The 18,405-nt window shown below is 32.2% G+C and overlaps 1 protein-coding gene across 1 annotated transcript; it reads right to left on the reverse strand.

Annotated features, from left to right (window-relative positions):
- Nucleotides 1-271: 271 nt before the first annotated feature.
- LOC122599746 (zerumbone synthase-like) lies at nt 272-1,441 on the reverse strand. Its single transcript, XM_043772307.1, has 2 exons — nt 1,330-1,441; nt 272-1,229 (listed from the first exon to the last, which is right to left on the reverse strand). The coding sequence occupies exons 1-2, from the start codon at nt 1,365-1,367 to the stop codon at nt 446-448; spliced, it is 822 nt and encodes a 273-aa protein (XP_043628242.1). The 5' UTR covers nt 1,368-1,441; the 3' UTR covers nt 272-445.
- Nucleotides 1,442-18,405: the final 16,964 nt, after the last annotated feature.

Below are 18,405 nucleotides of genomic sequence, written 5' to 3' on the forward strand. Positions count from 1 at the left end.
CCGAGTCGAGTCTGAGTCACGAGTTCTCCAACCTTGTTTAGACAATAACATTACCTTGATAAACTTCTTAATTCAAATAACTAGCAACATACCATTATTAGTTATTAATTTTCGTTCATTCTTATCACTTTTTTTTTCCAATTAATTTGTAAAACATCTAAATATCTTTAAAACGATTTCGTTTAGAGCCACCAATTAGTTTGGATTTGAACTTGGGACTTTCAGAGAGGCAGCCTCTAATCATTTTTTGGACCACTAAAACAAAAACTCATTGCCATTAAACATACTTAGAAATACTGGATTTGAATCGAAATATTGAAATCATTACAAACATATTTAGACTTTTGGAAGCTACGAATTGAACTACTAGATAATACGTATATAGTTGTTCTAATTATTTAATATTCGCACACTCTAGCAATAACCGTGGTTCGCCCTTCCATAGCTAGTTAGCCTTAAGTCTTGAAAACAAGCCAAAAGATGGATTGATTGCCGTAAAGCCTCCATCAATTGCTAGATTATGACCACTTATATACTTGGACTCGTCGCTAGCAAAAAAAAGAGTCGCCTCGGCCACATCTTGTTCCTGAAGATCCAGTCCTTTAAGGTTGGAATAAACATTGGTATACAAGTGTGGATATTGCTCCACAATTGGTTTAGTCGCGGGTGTTAGAATAAAATGAGGAGAAACACAATTAACACGAATCCCAAATTCGCCAAGCTCAGCTGCAACGTTTTTTGTGAGTCCAACTACAGCATGTTTGGAACTTGTATAGGCATGGGAAGTGTTTCCACCTATACTTGAAGCAATACTTCCAATTGAAATAATACTTCCGCCACGATTAGGGATCATGACACGAGCAGCGTGTTTGGTTCCCAAGAAAACACCGGTTACATTGACACTTAACACTCTTTCAAAATCAGATACATCATTTTCAAGGATACTAAATTTTAAGTCACCTGCAATAGCAGCATTATTTATCATAATGTCTAATTTACCATACTTTTCAATAGTGAAGTTAACGGCTCTTTCCATATCTGACTCTATGCACACATCACAGTGTATGAAAGCAGCTAGATCAAGACCGATGTTTTGGCAAACGGTTTGGCCCAAATCGTCCAAGATGTCTGCAATTATCACTTTGGCTCCATGTTTTGTGAACAATCTTGCAATTGACTCACCAATTCCTCGAGATCCGCCGGTTATAAGGGCAACCTTACCTTCCAATCTTATTGAGAAAAAAAAAACACAAACCAACTTAAAGTTAGTATATGATGTTATGAAGTCAAAAGTATAGAAAAATTTACATAGAAAGGCTAAAATGATACCTTGGAATGGATTTTGAGACTTTGATAGCACTAGCCATTGGATAGATTTGGAGGAGAGTATATATGGTGTATGTGTTGTTCAGGTTGTAGAGGTATTTCACATTCTTATATAGGAGTTGTTACAGATTAGTCTTTTTCATGCGTGTTCATTGGATTTGGAGTAGTAGTGTTAAGTTAGAGTTATAAGGGATCAATTTAACACTTTGCGTTAATTTTAATCCACTGGTTGAGATTTTTACATAAATACTAATACAACATATTACTCGTTATACAAAACAAAAATCTCCGTGTTCTTTTATGTTATTAAAGTAGTTATTCAATATATTTTTAGATGAAAATTTTCTCATGAAGTTTTTTTAGATCAATATGCAATCCGTAAGTTACAATTACATATTATTACCAAAATTTATAACGCAATATGTGATTGATATATATATCTATCTATATACATATTAAAAGAGTAGTTATTCTAGCATTATAAGCCACCTTCTTCAATTTAAAGGTATGCTTATATAGAGACACATAGGATAAATCCTATGTGGCATCTCCATGTTTTTTTTTTTTTTTATAATATTAATCTTATCTATATATATAAAAACATAAATAAAGGTGGCAACAATATTGGGATTTAATAATAAACATATTTAGAACAACCGTAATATACTTTTTAATTTTGGTAAATATTTACTTTTCATAACTAAATATTATCAAAACTTTACTTCTAATTTAATATTCTTATTATATAATTATGTTTTATATATATATTTATATATTATTGCTACCAAGCCGATTCCAAAATTATATTGAACCGGGAATAGACAATGAATTATATCATATTGATTTTTAAACAATAAAGTTGTTTAATAATTTATTAATGCGTTTAACAGTTATTGAAACCTGTATATGTGTATATTTTTTCTTTGAAAAAAACCTTTTTATGTATGTATTAAACATTTTTTTTATTTTTTCGCACATCGTGTGGGTAAAATACCTATATATATATATATAATATTTCAAAACTACTCATAAACGATATATAATTTATATCAATCAAAACCCATAAAAGAATCCTAAATTCTAACAATTTTTTTGTTTAGTTTTGGGTACAGAAATTCTTAAGGCAATCACATGTGCATAACAACATAATCACAATCACATGTGATAATGCTGTAACCCGCATGTGTTTTTTAGGGGGGGAAAGAGTACATTTGGATACCCAAATCTTACCTAAATCATCCTTTAATCAAAACTCTCCAATTCATCACTACCTAATTTTACTCAATTCTTACCCAAATTACTGACAATACATACCTAATTCTTACCCAATTTTATTTTCTTTTTCATTTTTTATTACATATAATTAAACTATATAAATATTTACCAAATTAACCCTAAACTTTTATTACATATAAGTAGTGACCCGTTTTTTTTTTGTTTTTAGTGAAATTCAAACGTTAGGAACGTCTGGACGTTTTTTTAATTTTTTTTTTCCAACCTCTATATATGCATACACATACCTTTTAACAAAATTATCTCAAATCCTTTTTCTCTTTATCAAAACATCCTAACCAAATGGCGAACCTTCGGTGAACTGAAGAAGAAGATCTTTTGTTGTCGAGGTGTTGGATGTTGAGGCAACCTGACCCGGTGACCGGTAGATGTGAAATGGCTAACCCAAGCGAGAACTTTTGGAACAACGTTACTGCATTGTTCAACATGGACACGACTGAAGGTCCACGAAACAAAAATCAAGTGGTAAGTCACATGAGAGTAATTCAGCACACATGTAAGCAGTTTGAGACAATTGTTATGAGGTTGAATGCCCAAGGGAGATTTGTCGATGATGAGATGCTTTATGCAATAGCTCATCAGGAGTACCGTGAGAAGTATGGTAGACGTTTTAATTACGAGCAATGCTTCAGGGAGCTTATCATGGTTGCTTTTTAATTATTTTTAATTATGTAATGTTTTTAAGTATGTAATGTTTTTAAGTATTTTAATAAAAGATGTCTACTTGGAATAACATAAAACATAATTTCATTAAATTTAAAACCACAATACATAGCATAATATAAAAAATGATTAATACCACTAATTACACTTAACTAAAACTTAAATACTTAAATAAAACTTAAACTAACACTCGGAATAATCCGAGTCAACAGTGTTGTCACCGTCATTGCGGTGAATGTAGCGGTAGGGCTCAGCAGACTCGGCGGCCGCCCCTGGATGACGAGAAATGTACTCCTCACCCGGGTCAGAGTAGTAAGGTACATACTGACCACCACCCACATTAGTTTGCGAGAGTATCCCGTGGTCTAGCATTGCAGTCAATGTTGAAGAAGCGGCATTTAGCTGAAAAATTAGTTGATTCAGCCAGTCGATCTTTTGTTGAAGATAGACAAGATGCTCTCTCTCCACAGTGTTACGTGCATAACCCAGTAAGTCGGCCGATCACGACTTCGTAACCCGCTTTGTTAACGATAACGCTCTGAATGATGTTATTCACATCTGAAAGGTGTTTGGAGTGGGAGTTTAGGTGTCGTTGGATAGCCATTTTACAATCACGAAGGTCTATTGTGGTGATTTTGGTTGAAAGGAAAGTGGAGTAAAAAATGGAAGAAGAATGGAAATTGGGTGAGAATAAAGGTTGCGGTGTAAAAAAATGGAAGAAGAATGGGGTTTTTATGGGTTAAAAGGTAAATTAGTAGAAAAAAAAATTATTTTTTTAAAAAATACTTCACTAGCCGTTTGGGGGGGGGGGGGACCCACTCGTTTTTAACGGTCGAAAATGGCAGCCCAAGATCGGCTTCACTAATCGAACTCATACCGGAAATTAGCTACCCGATCGGTACCCGAAAACCAAGGAGTGGTGTGCCCGATCGGGTTGGACCTACCCGACGGGTACTCCCTCCTGTCTAACAATTTTTTTTGAAACCAACCGAAAAAACTTGAAATGTGAATATGTCAATATGTGATACATATGATATCTAAGATATCACATGTAATAGGGGTGAATAAAACCGAACCGGAAAACCAAAAATCAGAAAAACCGACAAAATCAAACCTGATAAACTGAAAATCGAACGAAACCCATTAATTTGGCTTCACTTTCTAAAAATTAAACGGATCGGTTTGAGTTTCGGTTCATATACCCAAAAACCGAGCTGAACCAAACCAAATATATTTTAATTTATTTTATACTTATATCATATTGCATTTATAATTATTACTTATAAGTTATAATTTTTAAACAAGTTAATATATTTAAACTTTTTGTCTTTTGAATGTATAAATCAATTCGTTTTAAACAAGTTATAATTATTACTTATAAGTTATAATTGTATGTTTTAGATAAAAACCGAAAATAAAATCATTTCGTTTTATAAAAGTTAGACCAATTTTAACTCTTAAAAAATATAACTAGTTAATAAAAAAACATTTCTATATTTTAGTATCTATATCATATTTTGTTTCTTAACAATTAATAGTTGAATTTATAACAAAATAACCAAAAAATGTTAAAAAAATTATAAAATAAAACCAAAACCGATCCAAAATAAACCGAAAACCGACAAATCGAACCGAAATAGATCGATTCAGGTTTCAGTTTTAGGCAAACACCGACCCATACTCACCCCTAACAGACAGAGAATTCTTAGGAAAATCGGTCGAAAACCTTAACAATATTTTTTTACATCAAACTAACTTATGGGAATCACCAATAAACCCTAAAACCCCATTTAATCCTCTATCAAGAAGTTTTATTAGTTCATTAAATACGAGACACAGTCTGGTGTACAATCATATAAATTCTATATATTTTACATCAAAAAGAAATAAGAAAGAATAATAATAATAATAATAATAATAATAATAATAATAATAATAATAATAATAATAATAATAATAATAATAATAATAATAATAATAATATATTACGTCAAGCTCGCACAGTGCTTTTATTATATATAGCCTATAGATGAATTCCGTAAATTTCGTTTCTTGGAGATATCGGCAGAAATTTCTTAAGTTTTATTTTATGTGTACACTAACAATTCAAGTAAGCTAGTTCTTTTTTAATGGAAAAACAAAAAAAGAAAAACGAAAAAGGAGTAGTGGTGTAAAGGTGAGCCGTAACATCAAATAATATGATTGGTTCTATTTTTATGATAGATGAGATTACATCTTCATATCTTCCTATATAATTAAAAAAAGATAAATTTTTATTAGTTAATAATTATGAATGAATGTCATATAATGGTTTTCATTATGTGTCAAAGTTTGACACATAAACCCAAAAAACCGATCCGAGAACCGAAAAAACCGTAAAAACCGAAAAAACCGAAAACCGAAAAAACCAAAAAACATTGGTTTTGGTTTTCTAAAAACCGAAAGTTGTGGTTCGGTTTTGGTTTCCAATGAAAAACCGAACCATAAAAACCGAACCGAACCAAAAATATATATTTTTACTTTGTTTTATATTTATATCATTTTATTATTAATTTTTGATAAATATGTTATTATATTTGCATTTATAGGTATATATAATAATATCATTTATATGTTTTAAGTGAAAATACACAACAAAATTAATTTGTTTTAAGAATTGTATAATTAAACAACATGTAAAAGATATAAATAGTTATATATAAAATTTGTTTGAAGTTTGTACAACTCACTTTTATGGGTTTGTTGTCATTATTGTTGTGTTATTGTAACTAATATTGTTTTGAAAACTTGTTGAAATTAATTAAGGTGTAATTATAGGGTATAAACTTATAAACTTTTGAAGCTCAATTTGACCCAAACCACAAGTGGTTAAAAACCGACTAAAACCGAACCGAAATAGACCAAAACCGAAAAAACCAAAACCGAAAAAACCGAAACCCAATGGTTTTAATTTTCAAAAACCGAATTATAACGGTTCGGTTTCGGTTTTAGTCAAAAACCGAACCAAACCGAACCGTACCCACCCCTATGTCAAACTTACATTATTTTCTAACTTTAAGCATTGTTTTAAAAATTATTCTTTAAAAAAACTATATATGTAATAAATCTCTTAATGATCGGTTGGTGGATAATTAGTATTATTTTAATAATTTAATTTAACTCTAACGTATATATCTTTTAATCTCTTAATGACTTATTATTTTTTTTATTGAAATTGATATTTATGTTATCATGTATGATCTTAATCATCAATTTTAATCATAATAATAATCATAATTATTAATATTTATTTTTCTATTTTCTATATGAGTATAAAGATGTTTACATATACTATACTATGTTTTTTTTTTATTAATTCAACAATAATTTTTTTTTTACAATGAAATTGTATATTATATTATGTTTATCGAAAGTATTTAGTGTATTATATTTAATGAATATATATTATACATTTTTTTATGATTTAAAAATATGTATACTTATTAGTCATGCTTTAACATATTTGACGTATATTATATATTCATAAACTATAATTTTAATATTTGAATCAGTCGTAATCTGACAAATTAGATATTATCATCAACTATTAATAATAATGTAACTATTTGTTATTGTATTTTTATTTATGTTGTCAGTCAATTTCGCACAACATGCGAGTTTAATCTAGTATATACCTAAAAAAGGATAGTTTTTTTTTTGTCTATGTGGCACTATCTTTACATGTCAACTATGTTTTTTGCTTATGTTTGCAAGCTATGGTAGATATTCAGTGATTATTAAAACTAATTAAAACATTGATAATGTAATTGTCGATCTTTATAACTTATCTTTTTGTATTTAATTATCTTTGTATGTGAAATATAATTTACTTTAATAATAATAATATAAAATTAGATTATAATAATTGCATCTAATATTTAATAACCAAAAATATTATAATATATATATATATATATATATATATATATTCTTATTTTAATCCACGACCTTTATAGAATGTCGATAATAAATTAAATACTTTGTAAATTTCATACTCATATTTTTGAATATTTGCTTTTATATTCAATTTATAACTTTTCCATTCACTTTTATATTTTCTTTTACCTCTTTTTTATTTTTCTAGAATCAACTTTATGTTTCTTTTAGATTTTACATACATAACAAGAGTATAATAACATTAAAAATTCTTTTAGGTTTACCCAAAAATTTATGAGTAAATAAGACAATCAACTTTTATAGAGTGTAAAATGTTAATAGCTTATATTAAATTTATTTGCTCTAACATATAAGGATGGCAACAAGACGGGTATTATCGGGGATCTTGATCCCCATTCCCATCCCCGGTTTTTAATTGTAATCCCCATCCCTATTCTCATCTCCGTCGGAGATATAAATTATATTTCCATACCCGTCCTCATTGGATATCAGGGATCCTCGTCGGGTATCGGTATACCTTTTTTGAATAAAAATAAATTTATCGTAGCATAAGATAAGTGGTAGAACGTGTAGTTTGACCTTTTCTTTTAATATAAACTAATGTTTATTGTTAAATAAACGATATATAAAATATAACATATAAAAAGTATTAAACATAAAACTCTAAACCTAAAATAATTGAACATATGTAAAAACTGAAAGTAGCTCTAATAAATATATATATATATATATATATATTAATTTTGAGTTCGGGTATGAGGATCGGAGATTTACGGTTTTTCATCCCCATTCTCATTCTCATCGGGGAATAGAATAACATCCCCATACCCGTCCTCATCCCCGGTCAAAGTGGGTTTAGGTATCGGATTCCCCATCGGATACCGATATTTTTGCCATCCCTACTAACATATCATTTGATCTATTATATTATAAAATAGCGTTTGGTGTTCCTGTCCATCAGACAAGTTTAATCTATTCTAAATATATGTGGGGTGGAATGGTGGATTTATTAGGAAATTTCCAAAAGTTATCAGAAAGCTTGATGTCCGTGTAATTCAATTGTAGTAGTAAGATAGTTACCGCTCAAAAAAATAGATATTTGTAGATAAAAGATTTTCAAATTTTTTCAAAAAAATTTATTTGAATTATCGTAATAAACATGTATTTCAAAATTACAAACTAATATAAAAACTTTTCACTTGTTATGTCAGTTTTCAATAAAATTCGTATATAATTGTTTATTTGAATATGTATTTCAAACTTACATACATAGATAATTGTTTATTCGTTGTTTTTTTTTTCCAGTAAAGATTACCCTGATCAAAACTTTATATTATCATCAATTAGAATACGCAAGTTTGCTATGCTAGAGTAAATTTACGAAGCGTCCGGCACATAAGTGCAACATATTAGTATAAGTGTGTATTCCCGGTTTGGGTCAATTAAAGTTTTTTCTGAATATACAAGCTCTACTACTAGCTAGTTTATAAAACCTTTTGAGCATTTCTTAATTAATTAATAAATATTATATAAATTACTAAAAGTTACTCACTAAATTGTTTTTATAACCGTAGTTGCATGACATGTGGATTATTTGGCTGACACGAATTCAAAAAGTATATATATATATATATATATATAAAAGTATATATATTCGATTGTTGATCTTTAGATTGTTTGTGTAATTGTACTTTCGGGCAACTAGTACCTTGCTAAGTTGTCCTTTTATTTATATTAATATATAATTTTTTGTCGTTCAAAAATATATATATATATAATCCCTTATAAAGAGAATTGAGATTAAGAAATTAAGCAAAAATTTTTTTCTCAAAATACCCCTACATAAAACATAAAACCCTTATATATTCCCTTTTCTCCAATTCCCTCTAATTATTACACACTCTTATCGACCTAGCTTCTATCATCCTCCGTTGTCGCCCCCCTTCTCCACCGCCTCCCGCGATCTCCACCACCGCCTGCCTTCCTCACTTTCTAGCCGCTGCAACGCGCGGACACTATGCTCGTATATATATATATATATATATATATATATATATATATATATATATATATATATATATATAAAACATCCATTACTCGCGACTTGTTTGAATTGGATGCCAGGCCCTCATTTTGATAGTTGCAAATTTTAGCAAATGTTGACAACGGTCCGGTTTACAACTCATGATAAGTTCGTAAGTTGCGAAACAAATATTATTAATAATCCAAAAGTAGGTGACACATATAATTTATTTTTCTTTTCTACACAACCATATCCACCAATAACAACCAAAAATCATAACGATCATAAAAGATCACTTTCTAAAAATTCTATCAAAACTATCTGTATTCACGTGAACAAGGTGCTGGTGCTTTGAGGTATACATTACGAAAAAAAAGAGTTTTTATTTAATTTGCAAGATTCTTATTTTAAACATTTGAAAGTTGCTCTTCAACGAAAACGTACTACATCCCAATTTATATTGCATCAGTTTCACGTGTTGAATATACTCCGTGTTCATCCTATCATTATTGGATAGCTATGATTCATCCCGTGGTACTTGACCCGTATGTAGGACTTAAAAACCAATTCAACCTTATCTTTGTAATCTTATATTTCTAGATTCGTATATAGAAATAGAAAATAATATATATACTTTTATAGATCGGAATAATCTTCTTAACAATTTGTTTACATGCCAATATTGTTGGAAACTAAGTATAATAATACACGTAATTCCTTAAATATATTACAATACGATTAAAAAAGATAAAGCAATCTTTTATATATATAAAAAAGAGTTGTTTCTAGAATATTTTTTAAAAAATTTACTGATTTGGCATGCTTTAACACTATTTTCGGATGTAAATTTCCGTAAGATGATGTCACATCCAATTTTTAGTACAATTAATTAAATAACATTAAAAATACTTTCGTATCAAAATTAATTTAATATCATCTATTAACTTGAAAATATTACCATATCACGATTGCTTACTTATATTTCTCGATCTCTTAACAATAACCATTAGACAAAATACCATTTCATCAATAAATAATCTGAAGATAACTCTCTACTCCTTTCTATGGTTTATAACCTAATGTGTGAATTTCATCACCTTTTTGAATTACGTACAAATTGTAAACGGAAGTTACCGGAAGGTTGTTGCAAAAATGACATTATCTACTATACTTCAGTTAGTTGTTGCAAACTAATGTCGTTGGGCTTTTTTAGTTTAGAGATATCAAATGAATTATATTTTATATCTATTTTTATGTACATAATTTTTTAATTTAACCCGGGTTGAAACCGGGTTGATTAGCTAGTAAATACAATAACAGAATGGAAGAACAATATAAATCAGCAACTCGAAAGGTTCCTGCAAAACAAAAGAAACATAACAGAACAAAGAAGAACTGGGCTTGTTTTTGACACAATTCCCTTAAACAGATTCGTCGTCTGTTCCCAAGGTACACCGGTTAAAAGCAGCGTACTGCCGGACATTGATTACTTGCCTGAAAGAAGAACGAAGCACAGGGATGGTTGCTATTTCGTGACCGAGATTGCAAAGGAGAGAATGTGTGTGTGCTATGAACGGATTCTGTATTTTGTTGTGTATGTTTTCCAAGACCCGATCGGTTCTTATATACACAAAGTTGAAACTGATATCATAAATTAGCTATAATGGTGAGTTACACAAATTGATATTAATTCTTATCAGTTACAAGACTGATCCTTATGATATCAGTTTCAGGAGTTAGAAACATGCCAAAAGCTTATTCTAGATCCTTCTTAAACGGGTCAAAATCGGGTTGGGTTTTTCCCGGGTTGCAGCAAAAAGGAGCCCCGCGCGGTCCCCAATTTTTCGAGCTGCATTCGTGTCCGCAAGTCGCCTGTACACGCATTGGTTCAGAGAATTTTGACTCAGAAACCCGTTTTCTACCCCCCCCCCCTCCGGCGCGCGGGTAGGAGCCAGAGTAAAACACAACACAAGATCTTGACACAGCTTAGAAACTTTCACTTATAAACTAGTGAAAGTTTAGATCCCACATAAATGTGGGACAAATGTTTTTCACCTCCAACTTATGCACCAAACACACAACTTTAAGACTCGATATCTCATTCACCTTTAACCTAATTTGGACACATCTTAGTTTGTTGCATAGCCTTGGCCAGAGACTACAAAACACACTAAACGGTTTTCGATATATGTCACATGACCATATATTTATTGATGTCCAAAGTGGTGGAAAACCACATTTTTTTCCCTAACAATCCCCCACATCAATGGAGGTTGATCTCAGAAACAACAATGTCCCATTCAAATTTCAACAATTGAATCTTGCATACGAAGGTAGGTGTTATCCTTTGAACCTTCGCTCATGAAACGCACTTAGTCTACTGGCTCTGAGTAGACGGTGATGTCTTTGAACTCGTCTGGCATTTGTGTAGGCGACAATACGCTTCACACAAGACTCTCCCTGACAAAGTCAAGTCCTCATAGTTATGTCCGTTATGGTCCTGGACATGCGCCTGGTTCTGCGAGAGCTGTTAAGTATTGTGCCCCCATCAATACCCTAAGAAGCGACCCCACTTCTCTCTCACATAGGTAATTTACTACGTAGGCTACCCGGATCATTAAAAGCCATAGGCTTAACTTCATAATTTGTCACTTTTAGGAATGGACTAGGAAAATTATTATGCCCTATAATAAACTCCCTTGTAAAGGCGTGGGGTTTTATCAAATCCCCCACAGTGACCTCGCCAGCTCATACAATTAGGTTTTCCTATTGAACTCAGATCTTAGGATCTCCAGTCAGCTGAGTTAGGTTTTCCTTCATATAAACTTAGCCTTTCATGGGCTTCAGTCCCATTCCCATTGATGACTTCTAAACTAACTCTCGGCTTAAGCCTTTTGTTAGCAGATTCGCGATATTATCCTTTGACTTCACATAGTCAACAGTGATAACTCCTGTAGAGATTAATTGTCGTACTGTATTATGTCTACGTCTGATATGTCTATTCTTACCATTATACATTGTGCTATGAGCTCTGCCAATTGCCGATTGGCTATCACAATGTATACATATGGCCGACACCAGCTTATTAGGCCATCTTGGTATATCCTCAATAAACTGACGTAGCCATTTTGCCTCTTCACCCGCTTTATCTAAAGCGATGAACTCTGATTCCATCATGGATCTAGCAATAACCGTTTGCTTAGACGATTTCCACATTATGGCTGCCCCTCCAAGTGTAGATACATACCCACTTGTTGCTCTGGAATCATTCGTGTCAAATATCCAATTTGCATGACAATATCCTTCAATCACTGCTGGATATCTGCCATAATGCAAGCCATAATCATGAGTGTACCTTAAATACCGAAGTAACCTGGTCAGACAGTTCCAATGACTTGAACTTGGGTTACTTGTATATCTACTTAGCTTGCTAACAACATATGCCAAGTCTGGTCTTGTACAACTCATCAAATACATTAAGCTGCCAATAATTCTTGAGTACTGTAATTGTTCAACTGGCTTTCTTCTGTTCTTCGCAAGATGTTGACTCGTGTCAATAAGAGTCCTTGCTACATTAAAGTCATTTGCATTGAACTTCTCAAGAATTTTGTCCACATAGTGGGACTGACTTAAAACAAGTCCATCATGGGTTCGTATGATTTGAACCCCTAAAATCACATCTACTAAACCCATGTCTTTCATGTCAAACCTTGCCTTTAGGAGATCTTTTGTAGACTTTATCATTTTTTCATTACTTCCAGTAATGAGCATATCATCTACATATACGCACAAGATGACATATCCATCTGGTGTGTCTTTCACATATACACACTTGTCACATTCATTGATCTTGAACCCAAACTTAAGCATGACATTATCAAATTTTTCATGCCATTGTTTGGGAGCTTGTTTTAATCCATACAAAGACTTAACAAGCTTACACACTTTCTTTTCTTGCCCATGAGCTATAAATCCCTCAGGTTGCTCCATGTAAATCTCTTCCTCAAGATTTCCATTCAAGAAACCGGTTTTTACATCCATTTGGTGAACTTCCAAATTTCTAATGGCGGCAATGGCAAGTACCAACCTGATCTAGGTTATTCGAGTTACCGACGAATATGTATGAAAATAATCAAAGTCCTTTCGTTGTTTGTAACCCTTGATCATCAATATTGCCTTATATTTGTCAATGAAGCCATCTGACTTCATTTTTCTCTTATAAATCCTTCGATAACCTAGTAGATTGCATCCTGGAGGAAGATCCACTAGCTCCCAAGTATGGTTTCGTAAAATAGAATCTATTTCACTTTTGATGGCTTCCCTCCACTGAGGAAGTTACCGCTTCACAGTAACTTTGAGGTTCACTTTCCACCACATAAGTGTAGAAATCAGGTCCGCAAGATTTTTCTGTCCTAGCTCTTTTGCTTCGTCTAGGCTCAAGTTCTTTTTCCTCAGGTTGTTCCAGTTGCTCTTGGACTGACTCATTGGGTGTCTTATCTTGGACAATTTCATTGACTACCCTAGACGAATTTCCAGATTCTTTTGCAACGCATGGAAAGATATTTTCAAAGAATGAGGCATTCCTTGATTCCATTATCGATCCTTTGTGTATATCTAGAATCTTGGTAACATGCACAAGGAAACGGTATGCACTACTCTGATCAGCATATCCAATAAAAATGCAATCAACAGTTTTGAGTCCTATCTTTTGGGCCTTAGGTAGTGGAACAACTACCTTGGCTAGGCACCGCCACACTTTTAGATATTCATAGGATGGTTTCCTCTTCCACCATAACTCATATGGGGTCACATCCTTTTTCTTGTGGGGTATCTTATTCAAAAGATAATTTGCTGATAGAATGGCATCCCCCACATGTTCTGATTGACGCCAGAACTTACCAACATAGCATTCACCATTTCTTTCAAGGTTCGATTCTTTCGTTCAGCAATTCCATTTGATTGAGGTGAATAGGGTGCAGTGAATTCATGTCGTATTCCATTTTGTGAAAAAAAAAAAGCAAAAGGTGAAACATATTCACCACCTCTATCACTTCGTAGAACCTTGATTTTCCTTTCATGTTGATTCTCAACTTCATTCTTGTAAGCAATAAAAGTTTCAATTGCCTCATCCTTACTTTTCAGTAAGTAAACATAACAATACTTCATGTGATCATTGATAAACGTAATGAAGTACTTAAATTCATGTCTCGTTGGAATGGATTTCAGATCACAGACATCAGTGTGTATCATATCAAGTGGTTCGGTAGCTCTCTCAACCGATTTGAATGGTGCCCTTGTTAAATTGGCTTCAACACAAGTTTCACATTTATGATTTGAGTCAATATGGAATTTTGGTATGCAATTCAATTTAATCAAATGACGAATGAAATTAAAATTGACATGACCAAGTCGACCATGCTACACATTAGAAGACTCAAGCAAGTAAGCAGAACTAGTACCGGTCTTATTCATTCCATTGATAGCAATTACATTCATTTTGAACATACCATTGAGGGCATAACCCTTACCAACATACAAACCATTTTTGGTCAATACGACCTTATTAGACTCAAACACAATTTTGAAACCAAACTTATTCAACTGCCAACCAGACAGAAGATTCTTACGAATCTTTGGAACATACAACACGTTCTGCAGAGTGAGTTCTTTTCCAGAAGTCATCTTCAAGATCACAGTACCCTCTCCTTTCACATCAGCAGTGGCAGAGTTTCCCATAAAGAGCTTTTCACCATTAGTAACCTCCTTGAAAGTGTTGAACAGATTCTTGTCAGAACAAATGTGGCGGGTGGCACCGGTATCAACCCACCATTCCTTGGTATTAGAACCAACCAAGTTAACTTCAGAGATCATCATAGTAAGATCAAAGACCATAGCTACCAAATTATCCACATCAACCATGTTAGCTTGGCGAGTAGTCTCTCTTTTGGGCTGCTTGCATTCATTTGCCCTATGACCTGGCTTGTTACAATTGTAGCAGGTGCCTTGGAATTTCTTTTTCACAATTCCACCTTTGGCTCCAAGATTTGGACCTTTTCTTTTACCTTTCTTCTCAACCCGTCCCTTGCCTTTGTTACCTCGTGAAGATTGACCACTTTCAAAAATATTAGCCTTTGCTGAGTTTGGGACATAGCTTTGCTTTTTAGCAACTTTGTTGTCTTCTTCAATACAAAGACGAACAACAAGATCTTTAATGGTCATCTCCTTTCTCTTATGCTTGAGATAATTCTTGAAATCAATCCAACTTGGTGGTAGTTTCTCCATCATGCAAGCAACTTGGAATGTCTCGCTCAGTGTCATTCCTTCAACATGAATTTCATGGAGCATAATTTGCAAATCTTGAATCTGGCTCATGACAGTCTTTGAATCAACCATCTTGAAATCCAAGAATTTAGCCACCACAAACTTCTTGGTGCCAGCATCCTCTGTTTTATACTTATGCTCTAACGACTCCCATAATTCTTTGGCAGTCTTGATTTTGCAGTAAACATTATAGAGCGAGTCCACCAAGTCATTCAAGACATAGTTGCGGCACAAAAATTCAGAATGATTCCAAGCTTGAATCGCGCTCACAATTTGAGCATCCATCTCCCCTTCAGAGACTTGGGGAGCGGTTTCAGTCAGGAACCTCGCAAGGTTCAACATTGTCAAGTAAAAGAACATCTTTTGTTGCCAACGTTTGAAGTTCCCACCATCAAATTTTTCAGGTTTTTCGGCCTGAGTTGCCACCGCAGTAGGAAATGGCGGAACTACCATGGAAGTAACAGAGATAGCAGATGTCATAATCGCAGACACATCAGGAGCTGCAGAGACACCAGAAGTGGGAACACCAGTAGTGGAAATAATAGAGAACATGGGTTGAGATTCCATTATGTTTGTTGGAAACTAAGTGTAATAATACACGTAATTCCTTAGATATATTACAATACGATAGAAAAAGATGAAGCAATAAATACAATAACAGAATGGAAGAACTATATAAAATCAACAACTCGAAAGGTTCCTGCAAAACAAAAGAAACGTAACAGAACAAAGAAGAACCGGGCTTGTGTTTGACACAATTCCCTTAAACAGATTTGTCGTTTAGCCCAGGGTACACCGGTTAAAAGCAGTGTAGTGCCGGGCGTTGATTACTTGCCTGAAAGAAGAACGGAGCACAGGGATGGTTGCTGTTTCGTGACCGAGATTGCAAAGGAGAGAATGTGTGTGTGCTATGAACGAATTCTGTATTTTGTTGTGTATGTTTTCGAAGACCCGATCGGTCCCTATATAAAGGAGCCCCGCGCGGGCCCCAATTTTTCGACCTGCATTCGTGTCCGCAGGTCGCACTTACTCGCATTGGTTCAGAGAATTTTGACCCAGAAACCCGTTTTCTGCACCCCAATGTGGGACACATGTTTTTCAACTCCAACTTATGCACCAAACACACAACTTTGAGACTCGATATCTCATTCACCTTTAACCCAATTTGGACACATCTTAGTTTGTTGCGTAGCCTTGGCCAGAGACTAAAAAACACACTAAACGGTTTTCGATATATGTCACATGACCATATATTTATTGATGTCCAAAGTGGTGGAAAACCGCATTTTTACTAACAAATATAAGCCCATAATTTTCACTCTTAATTTAATCATTGAATTTTGTCAAGCGTTTCGTCACAAGTTGTTAGAAGAATCGTTAGGTTGGTTTTTTAGAATCAGTAATATATATTTTTCTTATATATAATATATTTAATTTTTAAAGGCAATAATAATATAAGAAAAATTTACCATCTAGCAAGATATCATAATACAGTCATAGAAAGTCTAGAAATATTACAACGCTCCATAGTCAAGACTTAAAAAAATTAAGAATTTATATATAGACATGGAATATACTATATATAGTTTCGAAAGCATTTGTAATGTTTCTTAAAAATTAAGAATACATATGTAGACAGTGTAAAAATGTGGGACAATATAACTTTCATATATGGTTTTATCTATGTCAAAGATTTAATTAGTTTATTTCACATTGTTCATGAAAAAACTTAGAGATGCAAGCCTTTTAAGTATGTAAATAATTACGATATTAAGATTATCCTGGAGGGGTTTTAATTGTTTCAGACTATTCATTTCATCATAATTTCCGTCAATGTGCCTTCAAATTTTGTTTCCTTTGAACGGCATTTGATATTATTCCTTCTCATAAATTACACGTATAACTGGAAATCAGGACTCTCGAAAACCTCATATTAATCTACCCCACAAATATACGTAGGAAGTGTGACTCGAACCCAGGATGATCTTCCCAAGGTCGTCAAAGACCTTACCAATGGACCACCAATCCTATTAACAATGTGCCTTCAAAATTAAAACAATGTGCCTTCAAAATTAAAAGTTGTTGCATCGAGTGAGTATACTTATAATTAGTTTAAACTTGCACAGGGGACATTTATATGTAGCTTAAAAATTAATTTCGTAATTTTTTTATTTTTGATATCCAAGAAATTTCATCAATTTTGTTTTGTGTGCACGCAATAGTTAAAAAAAATTATCTTCGTAAGAATGAAAAAAAGTAAGGGTCCGTTTGTTTTGTAAAATATTTTTGAAGAAATTTGAATCTGTCGAAGTAATTGGAATTTGATAAATTTAAAATCTCATGAAATTAAAACTTGAATGAATTATCATATGTTTATGTTTGATTGACGAGAATGGATGTCATTTATAATCATATAATATGTATTATTAGTGTTATATATAATACTAGTTAATATAATATTATATAAATATTATTACCTTTTGATATAATGTTAATAAATATATTTTTCTAAATAATAATAGTAATAATGAAATAAAAAAGTATATATAAAATGTTATTAGTTTTTAATAAAAGATAGTGAATATATATATTTTTTAAATAAATAGTACCATTAAAGTAAAAAATTATATAAAATAATTTTTTATAAAATAAGATTATAATTTATTGACTAAAACTATTTTAATAAGTTAAATACTTTTTATAATAATCATAGAATTTTTAATTAATTATAAAAATATTTATAATATATATTATTCGTTACTAAAAATTATGAATAATATAAAATTGCTTGGTTAATAATAGTAGTAATAAATACAGATATAAATTATATAGTTGAATAATTC

The sequence above is a fragment of the Erigeron canadensis genome, chromosome 5, assembly GCF_010389155.1.
Source record: "Erigeron canadensis isolate Cc75 chromosome 5, C_canadensis_v1, whole genome shotgun sequence".
Taxonomy (NCBI): domain Eukaryota; kingdom Viridiplantae; phylum Streptophyta; class Magnoliopsida; order Asterales; family Asteraceae; genus Erigeron; species Erigeron canadensis.

What these genes read in the sequence shown, in the direction of transcription:
- LOC122599746 (XM_043772307.1), bottom strand. Translation starts at nt 1,367, where the DNA reads ATGGCTAGTGCTATCAAAGTCTCAAAATCCATTCCAAG. An exon ending in GTCTCAAAATCCATTCCAAG is followed by an intron (nt 1,230 to 1,329) that starts GTATCATTTTAG and finishes TTTCTCAATAAG; the next exon opens with ATTGGAAGGTAAGGTTGCCC.